The sequence below is a fragment of the Lethenteron reissneri genome, chromosome 57, assembly GCF_015708825.2.
Source record: "Lethenteron reissneri isolate LAM-NWPU_2019-01 chromosome 57, ASM1570882v1, whole genome shotgun sequence".
Classification (NCBI taxonomy): Eukaryota; Metazoa; Chordata; class Hyperoartia; order Petromyzontiformes; family Petromyzontidae; genus Lethenteron; species Lethenteron reissneri.
In genome coordinates this window covers 3,616,052-3,631,780 of record NC_083835.1, presented here as the reverse complement: position 1 = coordinate 3,631,780, position 15,729 = coordinate 3,616,052, and the positions used below count along the sequence as shown (strand labels likewise).

General features: G+C 53.7%; 1 protein-coding gene across 4 annotated transcripts in view; it reads right to left on the bottom strand.

Annotated features, from left to right (window-relative positions):
• LOC133357257 (mitogen-activated protein kinase kinase kinase kinase 4-like) overlaps window positions 1–13,046 on the bottom strand; it is a 143,464-nt gene extending 130,418 nt beyond the window's left edge. For all 4 annotated transcript variants that reach the window (XM_061575108.1, XM_061575110.1, XM_061575109.1 and 1 more), the window contains exons 1-2: window positions 12,747–13,046; window positions 6,736–6,801 (exon numbers count right to left, since the gene is read on the bottom strand). In XM_061575108.1, coding sequence (XP_061431092.1) covers window positions 6,736–6,801; window positions 12,747–12,806 — 126 coding nt within the window. In that variant the 5' untranslated portion in view covers window positions 12,807–13,046. The remainder of the gene's footprint in view (window positions 1–6,735; window positions 6,802–12,746) is intronic.
• Window positions 13,047–15,729: the final 2,683 nt, after the last annotated feature.

Here is a 15,729-nt window from a genome sequence, read left to right as displayed (position 1 = left end):
AGCACAGCAAGACGTCCACCCCCCCCCCCCCCACCGCTTCGTCACCCGTCTTTCGCTGCCTGGGCCCCTCGCTCGCAACGACTGTTTTGTCGCGAGACGCCATCTCCTCCGATCTTCACTCGGATCTCTGCGTGCCGCGCTCACCATCTTTACAACCGCCCCCCCCTCCGCCCGATGATTACTACGTATAGTCATTTTGGCGGTGTCATTTTACCAAATTTGGCAAACTCAGAAGCCGGCACACAATGGCCTACTCTTGCGAATCACGTCACGGGATCTTTAATGTCCCACTGGGCAGGAGACTGGGCGGTTTTAACGGTTACGACACACACACACCGCAGTGATAACCAGGGCGGGCGCTGGATTCAAACCACGACCGTCTGCATGATCGCGCCGGCCCCCCCAGGCCATTGGCCTAATGACGTGACGTCACGGGGCTCCAAGCATCCCTGAGCTCGACTCAAACCCTCTCCAAATGTTTTAATGTTTTTTATTTCACCAGGTAAGGCCCACCGAGCAACGTAGCACTTTTCAGAAGCGATTCGGCCACAAATGATAGCTCAACGAGAAGTGGATGATCATCGTGTGCAAAATTTATAGCAGTAATCATAAATATGCTAAATTCCTATTGATATGCAAATTATTTTGTCAAGGCGCTCTTCCCCCTCCAACCCAGCTTAAATATACGCTGCCAAGCCTGGTGGTGTTTCATTCAGACGCTGTCTTTCCGACAGCCCTGTTCTTCATCCGAAGACAGCTGCTTGCGTTGTGGCCGAAACGTCGTGAGAATTATTTAATTATGTTTTATTTTTATTATTTCCCTTCTACGTGACTTTACCGAAAGAACCAAGAAGATGAATCCCTGCAGTCACGAAAGCGTTAAATCGAAAAGTAATCAAATTCTCTAAACGCGCGATGTCGATTCCAAATGTGGAGGGGAAAACCCGGAGAACCCGGGGAGAAAAATCCGCTTGACCACAGGGAAAACACGCAAACTCCAAATATTCGGCAGGCGTCAGGGTCGGGATCGAACCCATGACCTGCTGCATACCAGGCGAGGTAGTGGCACCCAACAAAACCCCTTCCATCTCTCTCTTGCCCTCTCTATTACCCTCCCAGCTTTGCTCTCTTCTCCAGGGGCATCCCCCATGACAAGGGAGGGGGGGGGGCCGGCATTTCCAGTTCGAGCACTGACACATCCGCCTGCAGGGGCTTCTGCCAAAGCTGCGTGCAGGGGGTCTGCTCGTGCAGGGGGGAGGGGACGTGGAGGGGAGGATGACAAGGAGTTACGTTTAAACTCCCCCCCCCCCAGACTATTTATTTATTCCCCACCACCACTCCCTTGACTAGCAGTTAAAAAAACAAAGACAAAGATCCCCCATATAGCCTTAACAGACTGTAGGGGCAAGTGCTGTTAGCGAGCACCTATGAAGGCCGGAACGGTACACGAGGGGGGTGGGTGGCCAGCACCACGCCCGACCGCCTTTGTCTCCCCAGTGGCGATGTTTACACACCGCACCAGGTACCCATTTAAGGCTGAGTCGACCTAGGGGAGGCCCAGGACCGGTTCAGATAATCGTCACTGGTGTTAGCCGGTCCCCAGGTTCATAGCGCAGCGCGCTAACCGCTACACTACCGCCAGCAACGTAACGCTATAAATGTATAAAAACACAAGCGGGGGGAGGGCTCGATCAGCTTGCCGATCAGCTTGCCGTCGTGCGTGGCTATTTACGAGTCAGACAGCTCGATGAGCCAAAGCGAGGAGGGCTTCGCTCATGGGCGGCGTGGCACAGTGGCAACACTCGGCGCCTCGCAGAAAAGGAGCGCCAGGGTTACATTCCCATCCCTGGGGGGGCGGGGGGGGGCGCTCCTATCCACGTGGAGTTTGCGTGTTCCTCGCCGCCCCCCCACCCCGGTCTGCGTGGGGTTAACCTGCGGAAGGCTCCCCCCGCAGCTTCTGCCCATGGCTGAAACGGAACGGTACGACGTAAGAAGTGTTCGTGCCCAGAAATATCCACAATGCCGAAAGCATTTTACCTGCATACAGTATTACTCGATTTAGATCGCGCGCACACACACACAGCAAGCAGCATCGCTCCCCCGACTGCGACAAACGTGTTTACTTGGGCTTGTTTTGGTAAACAGGCGTACTAATGTTATTGTAATCGATTGAGCCGTGCAATTCTTATTCATCACAAAGTGACATTTCTATTAAGGGTTGATGACCCAAGCGGTAGCACGAAAATGAATGCATCCTTTATACGAACATTGATTTTAAACAGCAATCTTCATACAATGCCCATTGGACAAAATAAAGGATTTCATTGATTCCAGAACCGACTTTTTAACACCTCGCGGCGAATGGTAGTGCCCCTTCTAGCGGCCGTAACAGCGCCGCGAACCCATTTACATACATCGTATATACGAACGGGGAAACGTCGATTCCAACGTACGCGATTGAGTGCGCGTGTCGCGAGCTCAAGCATCCAACTTGCTTCGTCTTTTTTAAATCCTTTATATTAAGTTCGCTTGCTTGCTTAGGACCGTCCAAATCTTTCGGTCGTTTTTTAACCCACTTCCCGTGATCCAATCGAGCTGACTTTTGCACACAGACTCCACCGACGCCGACGCCACAAATGTTACCCAACGTATTGTTGTATCCTCTCGTAAACTCAACTCCGTACGCGCACGCGGGTGCATCACGCCGGACGGTACGCGGTACCGCGCACGCGGTCTCTTGGCGCAACCGCGCGATTGTGCGCATGTGTAGAGAAGTTCCGACGGACGTACTCGTAGACGGAGGTAATTTAAGGGCTTCCACCAGAGTTTATTAAAGCTTATCAATATTACACAGGGTACACAACTCCCAGGGGCTAGGGGTCCTACTGTGAGTCCGGGTCCCTGCCGGCTAGCTCCGGTCTCTCTCTCTCTCTCGTGTCGGATCGTGAACTCTGCTGACTCCACCGAGCGGAGAGAGAAGCACCTCTACGGCTACCACCGGCTTCTCCCCAGACTCCCTATTCGATCCCTCTCTCTACCCACTGGTTCCCTCTTCAACCTGCTTACTCTACCCGTTCCCACGGTGACCCCGCTTACGTCACGGGGTCTCCCTTAAGTACTCTAGGAGACGTGACGTCATCGCACTGAACGGCACACCTGACGTCACGTCCCCATTTTACTCCTCTACACTTGGTACGTGCCGCGAATATGTCGTGCACGCTGAACGAACTAAGAACGACGGGAAATTAGATTCCATCTCCCCCCACTGGGAGATTCGATTTTGTAAGCCTGCTATCAAGAAGGAGCATTGCCCGAAATGTTGGCAAATGTGCCGAGCGTTTATTAACCATTGCCAACGCAGTCAAATTATTTATTTCATTAAATACTCTTCTGCGGTAAATGGAGCAGCCTCTAGTGGCTGCCGGTATCATCTTCTTGGAAAGAACCAAGAAGATGAATCCCTGCAGTCACGAAAGCTTTAAATCGAAATTTAACTGCCGGTATCATGCGGACCCATCACACGCTCATCCAAAACCCACGTATTCGTACACGCACCACTCCCTCCATGCGTGCATCGTGAACTCGTATTAATAGACGTGGCAATGCGGTGGCAGCTCCCCTGCTAATCATTACTGTCACTAAATGGGTACTTTTCATTCAAATATCAAAATGGCTTTTGTTCAAACCAAGGCAATCGCAGGCTGGGTTTGACCTCATTAAGTCACTGCACCGACAACTGTTATATTGAGTTTTTTTTTTTCTAGATTTGAAGCTTTCGTGACTGCAAGGATTGATACTCTTAGGTTTTTTCGGTGAAGTCACGTAGAAGGGAAATAATAAAATAATAAAAATAATAAAAATAAAACACAATAAAATAATTCTCACGACGTTTCGGCCACAACGCAAGCAGCCGTCCTCAGGTGAAGAACAGGTCTGTCGAGACGACAGGTGAAGAACAGGTCTGTCGAGAAGACAGAGTCTTCACCTGAGGACGGCTGCTTGCGTTGTGGCCGAAACGTCATGAGAATGATTTTATTATGTTTAATTTGTATTATTTATTATTTCCCTTCTACGTGACTTTACCGAAAGAACCAAGAAGATAAACCCCCACGACGACGCCTGACAACGCTTTGTGCCAAAGCCCTCACCCGGCAGAGGATTGACAAAAGGACTGCCAAGGTAACGCTGGTGAACACCGTTGACGCGGAGCGCGTGAGTGACGGCGCCGGCCAGGGCTGGATCGCAGCCACAGATTGTCCTTGCACGTGGAGATATGAAATTAATACCCGTCCCTTTCATACTCCCCCAACTGGGAAAATGAGAGCAAAGTATGTAATCGCGTTGAAAAAAGTATAGGGATTACGAGCGGTAAATATAGGACAGTTAGCGTGCGTCCGTATGCGAAGGCTTTTGTAGAATCGGCAACAAGAAAGTGCTTCGATTGAAGATATGACTTCTTTCAAGTTATAAAATTGCAACGATAATAATACCGCCAATGATTTTCCGAGGAAATCCTCTTCGAGTGTTAATACCCCCTTTCCAGCAAGGCCCTACCAACCCAAGCACGTGAAATGTGCATTCCACTGCTTCCAGCAAGAGCCTCCACCGTGGGAGTAGTTTCGCCTACTCTTCAATGCTGGCCAGACGCCTCAGCAGAGATGGGAGTGTACCCACACTTTACCCCACCGCCACGCTCTCGACCTGCCGAACAACTTGCCAGAGGGTTGCACCCATTCACGCTACCGGGTGGACGAAGGGAGGGATGTGTAACGAACCTGCGGCACCCTATCGATTGCCGCGCGCCGGGAGATCAAATCGAACCGGGGCGCCCTCCCTGGATTACGAGTCCAGTGCGCGAACCATTACTGGCGCAGCGTCACATTACGCAGCACGGTGCGTTGTCTTGCACGACGGCACGGAGCGAGCACGGAATGCAGTAACCCCGGCACGGAGCTTATAACCCCCACACACACTCACTAACGCTCCGCTTTGCGCGCTGTCGCAACCGACGGCGACTTCGAGCGCTCGCGGCGATTCACAAATCGGCGCGAGTCACCGACCGCAGCGCGTTTCGCCGACCACGAACCGCCGCCCTCCTCCGCCAGCGAGAGAGGAGCCCAAAAGTAAACACGGGGGGGGCGAGGTGTAAAAAATAAATCGCACACGCCCCTCTCGAGCGGTGAGTCAGCTCCGCAGGTCGAGAGGAGACCTCTCCGCGGCTCTCCGCGTCGTCGTCGCACGGATGAGCGCCCGTGCCCCGCGCGGGATCCTGCGTGACTCACCCAGCGGCTTGGTGGCCGCCCCCCCCACCTTCCCGTGCTTGCGCGCAGGTGAACACGCGGACCCGCGCGCCAAACGTGGGCACGGCCCCGCCGCCGCCAACAGTCCACGGCGGTCGTGCCGCGGCCGCACGTCGTGTTGGTCGGGCGCCGTGACACGTCGACACGTGGTTGCGGGCTGGGTACGAGCACAATCCCAGGCAGCAAGTGTGCCGAGTGGGATCCTTGAGGTGAAGTGGCGATGTCTGCCGAGACTCGAGAGAGCAAGCAGCGAATCGCCACGGGGATGTGAGCACCGCACGGCTGCTCGGATCTCAAGTGGGTGTGCCCGTGCCACAAGTTGCCTTTTGCATTCCTCCCCGCCAGCGTGATGCATAGACGCGTGGCAAGTGTCATCAGAGGCTGGGCTCGTATACCAGCGTAGAACTGCTGAAATAATGTATACACTTGATTTACTCGTAGAAGCTGATAATCAAGTTTAAGGGTTTAGCGAGGGTCATTGAATGTTTGGTCAATTTAATTTTAAGTAAGCAGCGTTTTGACTCGAGGTTGACAAAAGTTCCTGGAGGATGCTCAAGGTTAAATGCCAACGTCCGATGGGACTCGGACAGCCAGACCACGTCACCACTAGGGTTCATAGGGTTCAGCGTTCATAACCGAGACCCACACAGGGGCAGTGGGCACAGTAGTGCAGTTTAGAAGCAGAATCTTTCATACTGGAGAAATCCAATAAGCTATAAAGCTCTTCGTCAGATGTCCAGTGGGCGCGGGTCAGAAAGTTACCACAATAAGCAACCCCACAAATAACCCCATCGGACTGCAAAGTAAAGAACAGGGGAGGAAAGCAAATCGCTAAAAATAAATACGTAAAATAGACGAAGCATGTAAGTTCAAACCGGCCCATGATAACATGGGTCCTGGTGCAAGGGATGCAAGGGGGGGGGTTGGGAGTGGGCACAGGGGCACTCTCTGTGTGATGGGGTGGAGGGTCCGATGTGACCCTCCTCTCCGTGAACCGGCGCTTGTGTCCCTCCGGCCTCGGGGCAGTTGCACCGCCTGCCAGAGGTCGCAATCGGGTACCCGATACCCGTAACCTACTCGATACCCGGCTTCCCGTACCCGGCCAGGTACGGGTACGGGTACCCGTTTGCGACCCTGGTGCGGCCGGGTACGGGTACGGGTAGACCGTGAGTCACTGGTGAGTAACCGTTTGTCACTCATTTCGGGTAGGGTACGGGTACGGGTAAGGAACGGGTACCCATTTGCGACCCTGGTGCGGCCGGGTACGGGTACGGGTAAGGAATCAAAACCCGTTTGCGACCTCTGCCGCCTGCACACGCGACGGCTCCGCCCGGCCCGCCGCCCAGAGACCATTTCAAGAGTGGCCCCAAGCCACAGGGAGGGGACCGCCCCAGCAACGAGTCAACACTCCGGTGGTAACCGAGCCCTTGCTCACCTTATACACCTGTCCGTACGTCCCATTGCCAACGACCTCCACCAATTCGAAGATGCCGGCAGGTTCCTGCACGAGACAGATAAGGGCGCACAGATTATTATTCGCGTTGTTGAGGTCACCGTTTTTGCACGTTGCAATCGTAGAAATGTGCGCACCGTAGACGCAATTCAACCACCGGTCAGGGTCAACATCCACTGCTGGATGAAGGCCTTCCCCCCCAAGCCGTCGCCACCTCTCACGATCCCGCGATGCGACGGTCGACCCGGCGACCTGCTCCTTGACTACCGTCGGCGTTGAGTCCGGCGAGTTCCAACCTTTCGCTGCTCCTACATTGTTAATATTCACCACCTTCTGAGCGACATGTCCTGGGCCAAGCCCAATTGCGAATAGTTGTGGTGTCCTTCCACCGCACCTCCGATTCGCACGGTTGGCTACGTACGGTGAAAAAATAAGTTCAACGTACATACACGTACACGGACCCTCCCATGCTTTACAATGTACAGGCGTTACGAGTCTAACAACGATGCCCTTCATTTAGCCAATTAAGGCATCGCCGAAGCCTCGCGGTGCTGCATCGTGGTGGGTTGGGTCACTTGCGTTCATGTGTGTTTGTTTGGCTTGTGATAGTAAACCGGAAAAGCCAGAGAAAAACCGTGCACACGTATATTATTTTTGGGAAGTGGAGGGGTGGTTGGGTTCATACTGAAATTTCCACACAGATGGATTCAAGAACCCCAATGCTAGAATGCCATCTTCCTGGCCACCTCACGGCTCAACCCCGCAACGACTAGGGAATGGACCCAGGCAATTTCCCATCCAAGTACTGACCAGGATAAAAAAAAAAACTTTCAGCTTCAGATACCAGAAGAGGGTCACGACATGTCGTTTACCGGGACAGCCACACAGTGGCTTGTCACATGCTAGATCGGGGCGCGACAACCCACATAACAAGAGCAGACATTTTTCTTTTCATCGAATTCGGCAGTAAACATTAAAAACCCCTCAATACAGTGAGGGGAAAAAAAGTATTTGATCCCCTGCTGATTTTGTACGTTTGCCCACTGACAAAGAAATGATTAGTCTATAATTTTAATGGTAGGTTTATTTGAACAGTGAGAGACAGAATAACAACAACAAAATCCAGAAAAACGCATGTCAAAAATGTTATTAATTGATTTGCATTTTAGCAGGGGATCAAATACTTTTTTTCCCTCACTGTATATCAAGAGCCGCACTGCAACGTGGTGATGACGAGATGGTGGTGGGTCCTTAATAACGTCACGGGAAGCGGTCCTTAAAGAATCGGCACGCAGCTCCAAAGCTGCAGGTTGTCAACCCCTGCCCATGGTGAACTGGACTCCCATGGTGAACTGGACTCCCATGGTAAACTGGACTCCCATGGTCAACTGGACTCCTATGGTAAACTGGACTTCCATGGTAAACTGGACTTCCATGGTAAACTGTACTCCCAAGGTAAACTGGACTTCCATGGTAAACTGGACTTCCATGGTAAACTGTACTCCCAAGGTAAACTGTACTCCCATGGTAAACTGGACTTCCACGGTGAACTGAACTCCTATGGTAAACTGGACTTCCATGGTAAACTGGACTTCCACGGTAAACTGGACTCCTATGGTAAACTGGACTTCCATGGTAAACTGGACTTCCATGGTAAACTGTACTCCCAAGGTAAACTGGACTTCCATGGTAAACTGGACTTCCATGGTAAACTGTACTCCCAAGGTAAACTGTACTCCCATGGTAAACTGGACTTCCACGGTGAACTGAACTCCTATGGTAAACTGGACTTCCATGGTAAACTGGACTCCCATGGTGAACTGGACTCCCATGGTAAACTGTACTTCCATGGTAAACTGGACTTCCATCGTAAACTGTACTTCCATGGTCAACTGGACTTCCATGGTAAACTGGACTTCCACGGTGAACTGGGCTTCCATGGTAAACTGGACTTCCATCGTTAACTGGACTCCTATGGTAAACTGTACTCCCATGGTAAACTGGACTTCCACGGTAAACTGGACTTCCACGGTGAACTGAACTCCTATGGTAAACTGGACTTCCACGGTAAACTGGACTTCCACGGTGAACTGTACTCCCATGGTAAACTGGACTTCCACGGTAAACTGGACTTCCATGGTAAACTGGGCTCCCATGGTAAACTGGACTTCCATGGTCAACTGGACTTCCATGGTAAACTGGACTTCCATGGTAAACTGGACTTCCATGGTAAACTGGGCTCCCATGGTAAACTGGACTTCCATGGTCAACTGGACTTCCATGGTAAACTGGGCTCCCATGGTAAACTGGACTTCCATGGTAAACTGGACTTCCATGGTCAACTGGACTTCCATGGTCAACTGGACTTCCACGGTAAACTGGACTTCCATGGTGAACTGGGCTCCCATGGTAAACTGGACTTCCATGGTAAACTGGACATCCATGGTAAACTGGACTTCCACGGTTAACTGGGCTCCCATGGTGAACTGGACTCCCATGGTAAACTGTACTTCCATGGCAAACTGGACTTCCATCGTAAACTGTACTTCCATGGTCAACTGGACTTCCATGGTAAACTGGACTTCCATGGTAAACTGGACTTCCATGGTAAACTGTACTCCCATGGTAAACTGGACTTCCATGGTAAACTGGACTTCCATGGTAAACTGTACTCCCAAGGTAAACTGTACTCCCATGGTAAACTGGACTTCCATGGTAAACTGGACTTCCATCGTAAACTGGACTTCCATCGTAAACTGGACTTCCATGGTAAACTGGACTTCCATGGTAAACTGGACTTCCATGGTAAACTGGACTTCCATGGTAAACTGTACTCCCAAGGTAAACTGTACTCCCATGGTAAACTGGACTTCCATGGTAAACTGGACTTCCATGGTAAACTGGACTTCCATGGTAAACTGGACTTCCATGGTAAACTGGACTTCCATGGTAAACTGGACTTCCATGGTAAACTGTACTTCCATGGTCAACTGGACTTCCATGGTAAACTGTACTTCCATGGTCAACTGGACTTCCATGGTAAACTGGACTTCCATGGTCAACTGGACTTCCATGGTAAACTGGACTTCCACGGTGAACTGGGCTCCCATGGTGAACTGGACAGTGGATTTTGCCACACTGCCCTTGACGTCGACCTGCATGCTGTGTGCATGACGGCCGCCCATCCAATCACTAGCCACGCTCATGGCCTGCTTAGCTTCTGACATCGGACAAGATAGGGCACATTCCAGGAGATCTCCGATCATGGGATATTGCTCTTATCACACATTCACAATGCAGTGTCTGTATTGAAGTGGCTTAAACAACACTCGTTCTCTACGGCATGTATAGAGGCTTTTATAAAAAATATATATACAGTTACCGAGCAAAGGGTTAAAGGAACAACACTTCAAGCAGCTAGCAACAAACAGCACTGTCTTAGTGGTCATCGGATAAGAGTTGTAACACGTTTTTCTTGGGGAAAAGAGACGAAGGGAAGGAATTCCAAAGTGGGGCAGTGAGAGGACAAGACGCAGATTGAGAAGCATTGTGACCTGCAGTGTGGTGAGTGGATGGATGAGTAGGGTGAGTGAGCGAGTGGGTGAGTGAATGAGTGGGTGAGTGAATGAGTGGGTGAGTGGGTGAGTGAGCGAGTGGGTGAGTGAATGAGTGGGTGAGTGAGCGAGCGAGTGAATGAGTGGGTGAGTGAGCGAGTGAATGAGTGGGTGAGTGAATGAGTGGTGAGTGAGCCAGTGTGTTGTGACCAGCAGTGTGGTGAGTGGATGGATGAATGAGTGGGTGGGTGAGCGAGTGGGTGAGTGAATGAGTGGGTGAGTGAATGAGTGGGTGAGTGAATGAGTGGGTGAGTGGGTGAGTGAGCGAGTGGGTGAGTGAATGAGTGGGTGAGTGAGCGAGTGAATGAGTGGGTGAGTGAGCGAGTGAATGAGTGGGTGAGTGAATGAGTGGTGAGCGAGCCAGTGTGTTGTGACCAGCAGTGTGGTGAGTGGATGGATGAATGAGTGGGTGAGTGACCGAGTGGGTGAAGTGAGCGAGTGGGTGAGTGAATGAGTGGGTACGTGAATGAGTGGGTGAGTGGGTGAGTGAATGAGTGGGTGAGTGAATTAGTGGGTGAGTGAGCGAGTGAATGAGTGGGTGAGTGAGCGAGTGAATGAGTGGGTGAGTGAATGAGTGGTGAGCGAGCCAGTGTGTTGTGACCAGCAGTGTGGTGAGTGGATGGATGAATGAGTGGGTGAGTGACCAAGTGGGTGAGTGAGCGAGTGAATGAGTGGGCGAGTGAATGAGTGGGCGAGTGAATGAGTGGGCGAGTGAATGAGTGACTGAGTGGGTGAGTGAGCGAGTGAATGAGTGGGCGAGTGAATGAGTGGGCGAGTGAATGAGTGGGCGAGTGAATGAGTGACTGAGTGGGTGAGTGAGCGAGTGAATGAGTGGGCGAGTGAATGAGTGGGTGAGTGAGCGAGCCAGTGTAGTACAACCCAAGCGTGTACAACACTCCACGTGTACAGCACAGTACAGTGCACACGTGTACTGTAGGCAGACGCCAGAATGTACAGCACCAAAGACACTCGTTGACAATCCACACGTACCGTGTGCAGACTCCACCGTAGACACACACACAGTACAGACCACACACGTGTACACACACGTACTGTGTGCACTCTACCGTACACACAGTACAAACTACACACATGTACACACTTTGTGCAGACTATCACATACACACAGTACAGACCACACACATGTACACACATACTGTGTGTAGACCCTACCGTGTACACACAGTACAAACCACACACGTGTACACACACGTACTGTGTGCACTCTACCGTGTACACAGTACAAACTACACACATGTATACACTATGTGCAGAATATCACACACACAGTACAGACCACACACGTGTACACACTTTGTGCAATCTACCCTATACACACAGTACAGACCACACACGTACACACACGTACTGTGTGTACTCTACCGTGTACACAGTACAAACTACACACATGTACACACTTTGTGCAGACTATCACATACACACAGTACAGACCACACACGTGTCTACACACACACCGTGTGTAGACCCTACCGTGTACACAGTACAAACTACACACATGTACACACTATGTGCAGACTATCACATACACACAGTACAGACCACACACGTGTACACATACCGTGTACACACTGTAAAAACACGACACAAGCGGGTACTGCACATGTCAAGCACACACACACACACCATCTCATACAGTACACGGCGTGTCTAGAATACAGTGCGCACACACTAAGCACACACGTGGCAGCACTCCGACTGTAGGTCTCGTGTCTAAAGATTAAACAAGGACCCACTCTAACAATACGATCGGTGTTATCCGTAACGACGACGAGATATACCGGTGGTGGGTGGGTGTGTGGTAATGGATGAATCCTGATTGTCAATCCACCACTACGAGTCGTGGAATCATACGAATGGAATGGGTGATGGTGAGTGTGTGTTGCTGATGAACGATGGTCGTGGTGGTGATGATAACGCTGCTGCTGATGATGATAACGTTGATGCTATTCTCATGATGCTGCTGATGATGACCGCGATGTTGATGATCATCACGATGCTGCTGATAATGATGATGCTGATGATGATCATGATGCTGCTGATGATGATCACGATGCTGATGATCACGATGCTGATGATGATCATGATGCTGATGATGATCACGATGATGATGATCACGATGATGATGATCACGATGATGATGATGATCACGATGCTGATGATGATCACGATGATGATCACGATGCTGATGATGATCACGATGCTGATGATGATCACGATGATGATCACGATGCTGATGATGATCACGATGATGGTCACGATGCCGATGATGATCATGCTGATGATCATGGTGCTCATCATGATGATGATCATGATGATGATGCTGCTGATGATCATACTGCTGATGCTGATGCTACGCACCCTGAGCGCTGCCAGGTCGATGTCATCCAGGCTTCTCGCAGGGGCGCTCTCGCTCGCCATCGCTCCTCTCCTGCAGCTCTTCGCCTGCTGCTACTGCTGCTACTACAGCTGCTACTGCTACAGCTGCTGCTGCTACAGCTGCTGCTGCTTCAAGGGGTCAGAGTCTGCGAGCTCCTCTCTCAATCCTCTCCCTCGGGGCTGCGGACGCGCCGACCCGAGACGAGCACCGGCAGCTCGGAGGCGCATGCCGCTCCAGCGGCGCCGAGACTCCCTCCTCCTGCTGCTGCTGCTCCTCCTCCTCGTGCCCCTCCTCCTCCTGCTGCTGCCCCTCCTCCTGCTGCTGCCCCTCCTCCTGCTGCTGCCCCTCCTCCTGCTGCTGCCCCTCCTCCTGCTGCTGCTCCTGCTGCCCCTCCTCCTGCTGCTGCTCCTCCTCCTTCACCTCCTCCTCCTCCTGCTGCTGCTCCTCCTCCTGCTGCTCGTGCCCCTCCTCCTCCTGCTGCTGCTCCTCCTCGTGCTCCTCCTCGTGCTCCTCCTCGTGCTCCTCCTCGTGCTCCTCCTCGTGCTCCTCCTCGTGCTCCTCCTCGTGCTCCTCCTCGTGCTCCTCCTCGTGCTCCTCCTCGTGCTCCTCCTCGTGCTCCTCCTCGTGCTCCTCCTCGTGCTCCTCCTCGTGCTCCTCCTCGTGCTCCTCCTCGTGCTCCTCCTCGTGCTCCTCCTCCTGCTGCTCCTCCTGCTGCTCCTCCTGCTGCTCCTCCTCCTGCTGCTCCTGTTTGATGCTCACCAACTCGGAGCTCTTCACCCCCCACCCCCCCGCCGTTTCCTATCGTCCTCCCCTCCGATCCTCCTCCCTGCTGCTGCTGCTGCTGCTTGCTACTACTGCTGCTGCTCCCTGCTGCTGCTGCTCCTTGCTGCTGATGCTCCCTGCTGCTGATGCTCCCTGCTGCTGCTCCTTGCTGCTGCTGCTTGCTACTACTGCTACTACTGCTGCTGCTACTGCTACTACTGCTACTACTACTGCTGCTGCGCTCTGTTTCCCCGTGCTGCTCGCCGTTGTTCGCAGCTCCCACTGCCGCTCCCGATTTGATCCGCGATTCACAAAACCTCGTTCGCTCCTCCTCCTCCTTCACCTCCCTCCTCCCTCCTCCTCGCTCCTCCCTCCTCCTCCACCTCCCTCCTCCTTCACCTCCTCCTTCCCTCTTCGCTCCTCCCTCCTCCCTCCTCCTCCTCCTTCACCACCTCCTCCTCCTCCCTCCTCGCTCCTCCCTAGTCGCTATTGCTCCTCCCGCCGCGGCTCCGACTCCCCTCCCCTCATCACCACCCCCACATCTCCTCCTCCTCCCTGCTGCTCCTCCTCCTCCTCCCTGCTGCTGCTGCTGTTGTTGTTGATGTTGTTGATGCTGCGGTCTATACACAGACTGCTGCTGCTGCTCCTGTTGTTGTTGATGTTGTTGTTGATGTTGTTGTTGGTGCTGCTGTCTATACACAGACTGCTGCTGCTGTTGTTGTTGATGTTGTTGGTGATGTTGTTGTTGGTGCTGCTGCTGCTGCCCGGCTGCTCGTCTGAGCAATGACCGCTCCTGTTGCTGCTGCTGCCCCCTGCTGCTGCTGCCTCCTCGGCTGCTCCTCTGAGCAATGACCGCTCCTGCTGCGGCTGCTGCAGCTGCTGCGTCTCGGCAATGACCGCTCCTGTTGCTTCTTCTGCTATCACTGCTGCAGCTGCTGCGTCTCGGCAATGACCGCTCCTGTTGCTTCTTCTGCTCTCACTGCTGCAGCTGCAGCTCCTGCTGCTGCTGCCCGGCGCTGCTGCTGCTGCGACTACTCCCACAGCAGCACAAAGGCCTCGCCCCGCCGCCGCGATGCATGCCGGGATACCCACGTGGGCTCGTCCATCGAGGGGGGGGGGTGACAGGGACCCCCCCCCCCCCCCGGACTGAACCATTGATGAGACCTGCCGGGGGGGGGTGACAGGGACCCCCCCCCCCCGGACTGAACCATTGATGAGACCTGCCGGGAGGGGGGTGACAGGGACCCCCCCCCCGGACTGAACCATTGATGAGACCTGCCGGGGGGGGGGGGTGACAGGGACCCCCCCCCCCCGGACTGTACCATTGTTGAGACCTGCCAGGGGGGGGGGGTGACAGGGACCCCCCCCCCCTGACTGAACCATTGATGAGACCTGCCAAGGGGGGGGGGGAGTGACAGGGACCCCCCCCCCAGACTGTACCATTGATGAAACCTGCCAGGGGGGGGGCTGACAGGGACCCCCCCCCCCAGACTGTACCATTGATGAGACCTGCCAGGGGGGGGGTGACAGGGACCCCCCCCCCCCCAGACTGTACCATTGATGAGACCTGCCAAGGGGGGGTGACAGGGACCCCCCCCCCCCCAGACTGTACCATTGATGAGACCTGCCAGGGGGGGGGGGTGACAGGGACCCCCCCCCCCCCGGACTGAACCATTGATGAGACCTGCCGGGGGGGGGGGTGACAGGGACCCCCCCCCGGACTGAACCATTGATGAGACCTGCCAGGGGGGGGGTGACAGGGACCCCCCGGACTGAACCATTGATGAGACCTGCCAGGGGGGGGGTGACAGGGACCCCCCCCCCCCCGGACTGAACCATTGATGAGACCTGCCGGGGGGGGGGGGTGACAGGAACCCCCCCCCGGACTGAACCATTGATGAGACCTGCCAGGGGAGGGGGGGTGACAGGGACCCCCCCCCCCCCGGACTGTACCATTGATGAGACCTGCCGGGGGAGGGGGGGTGACAGGGACCCCCCCCCTTCCCCGGACTGTACCATTGATGAGACCTGCCGGGGGAGGGGGGGTGACAGGGACCCCCCCCCCCCCCGGACTGTACCATTGATGAGACCTGCCAGGGGGGGTGGTGTGGGTGGGGTTTTATTTGGAATTGGTAGTGGAGGCGGGGGGGTTATTAAATCCTTTATATTAAGTTCACTTGCTTGCTTGCTTACGACCGTGCA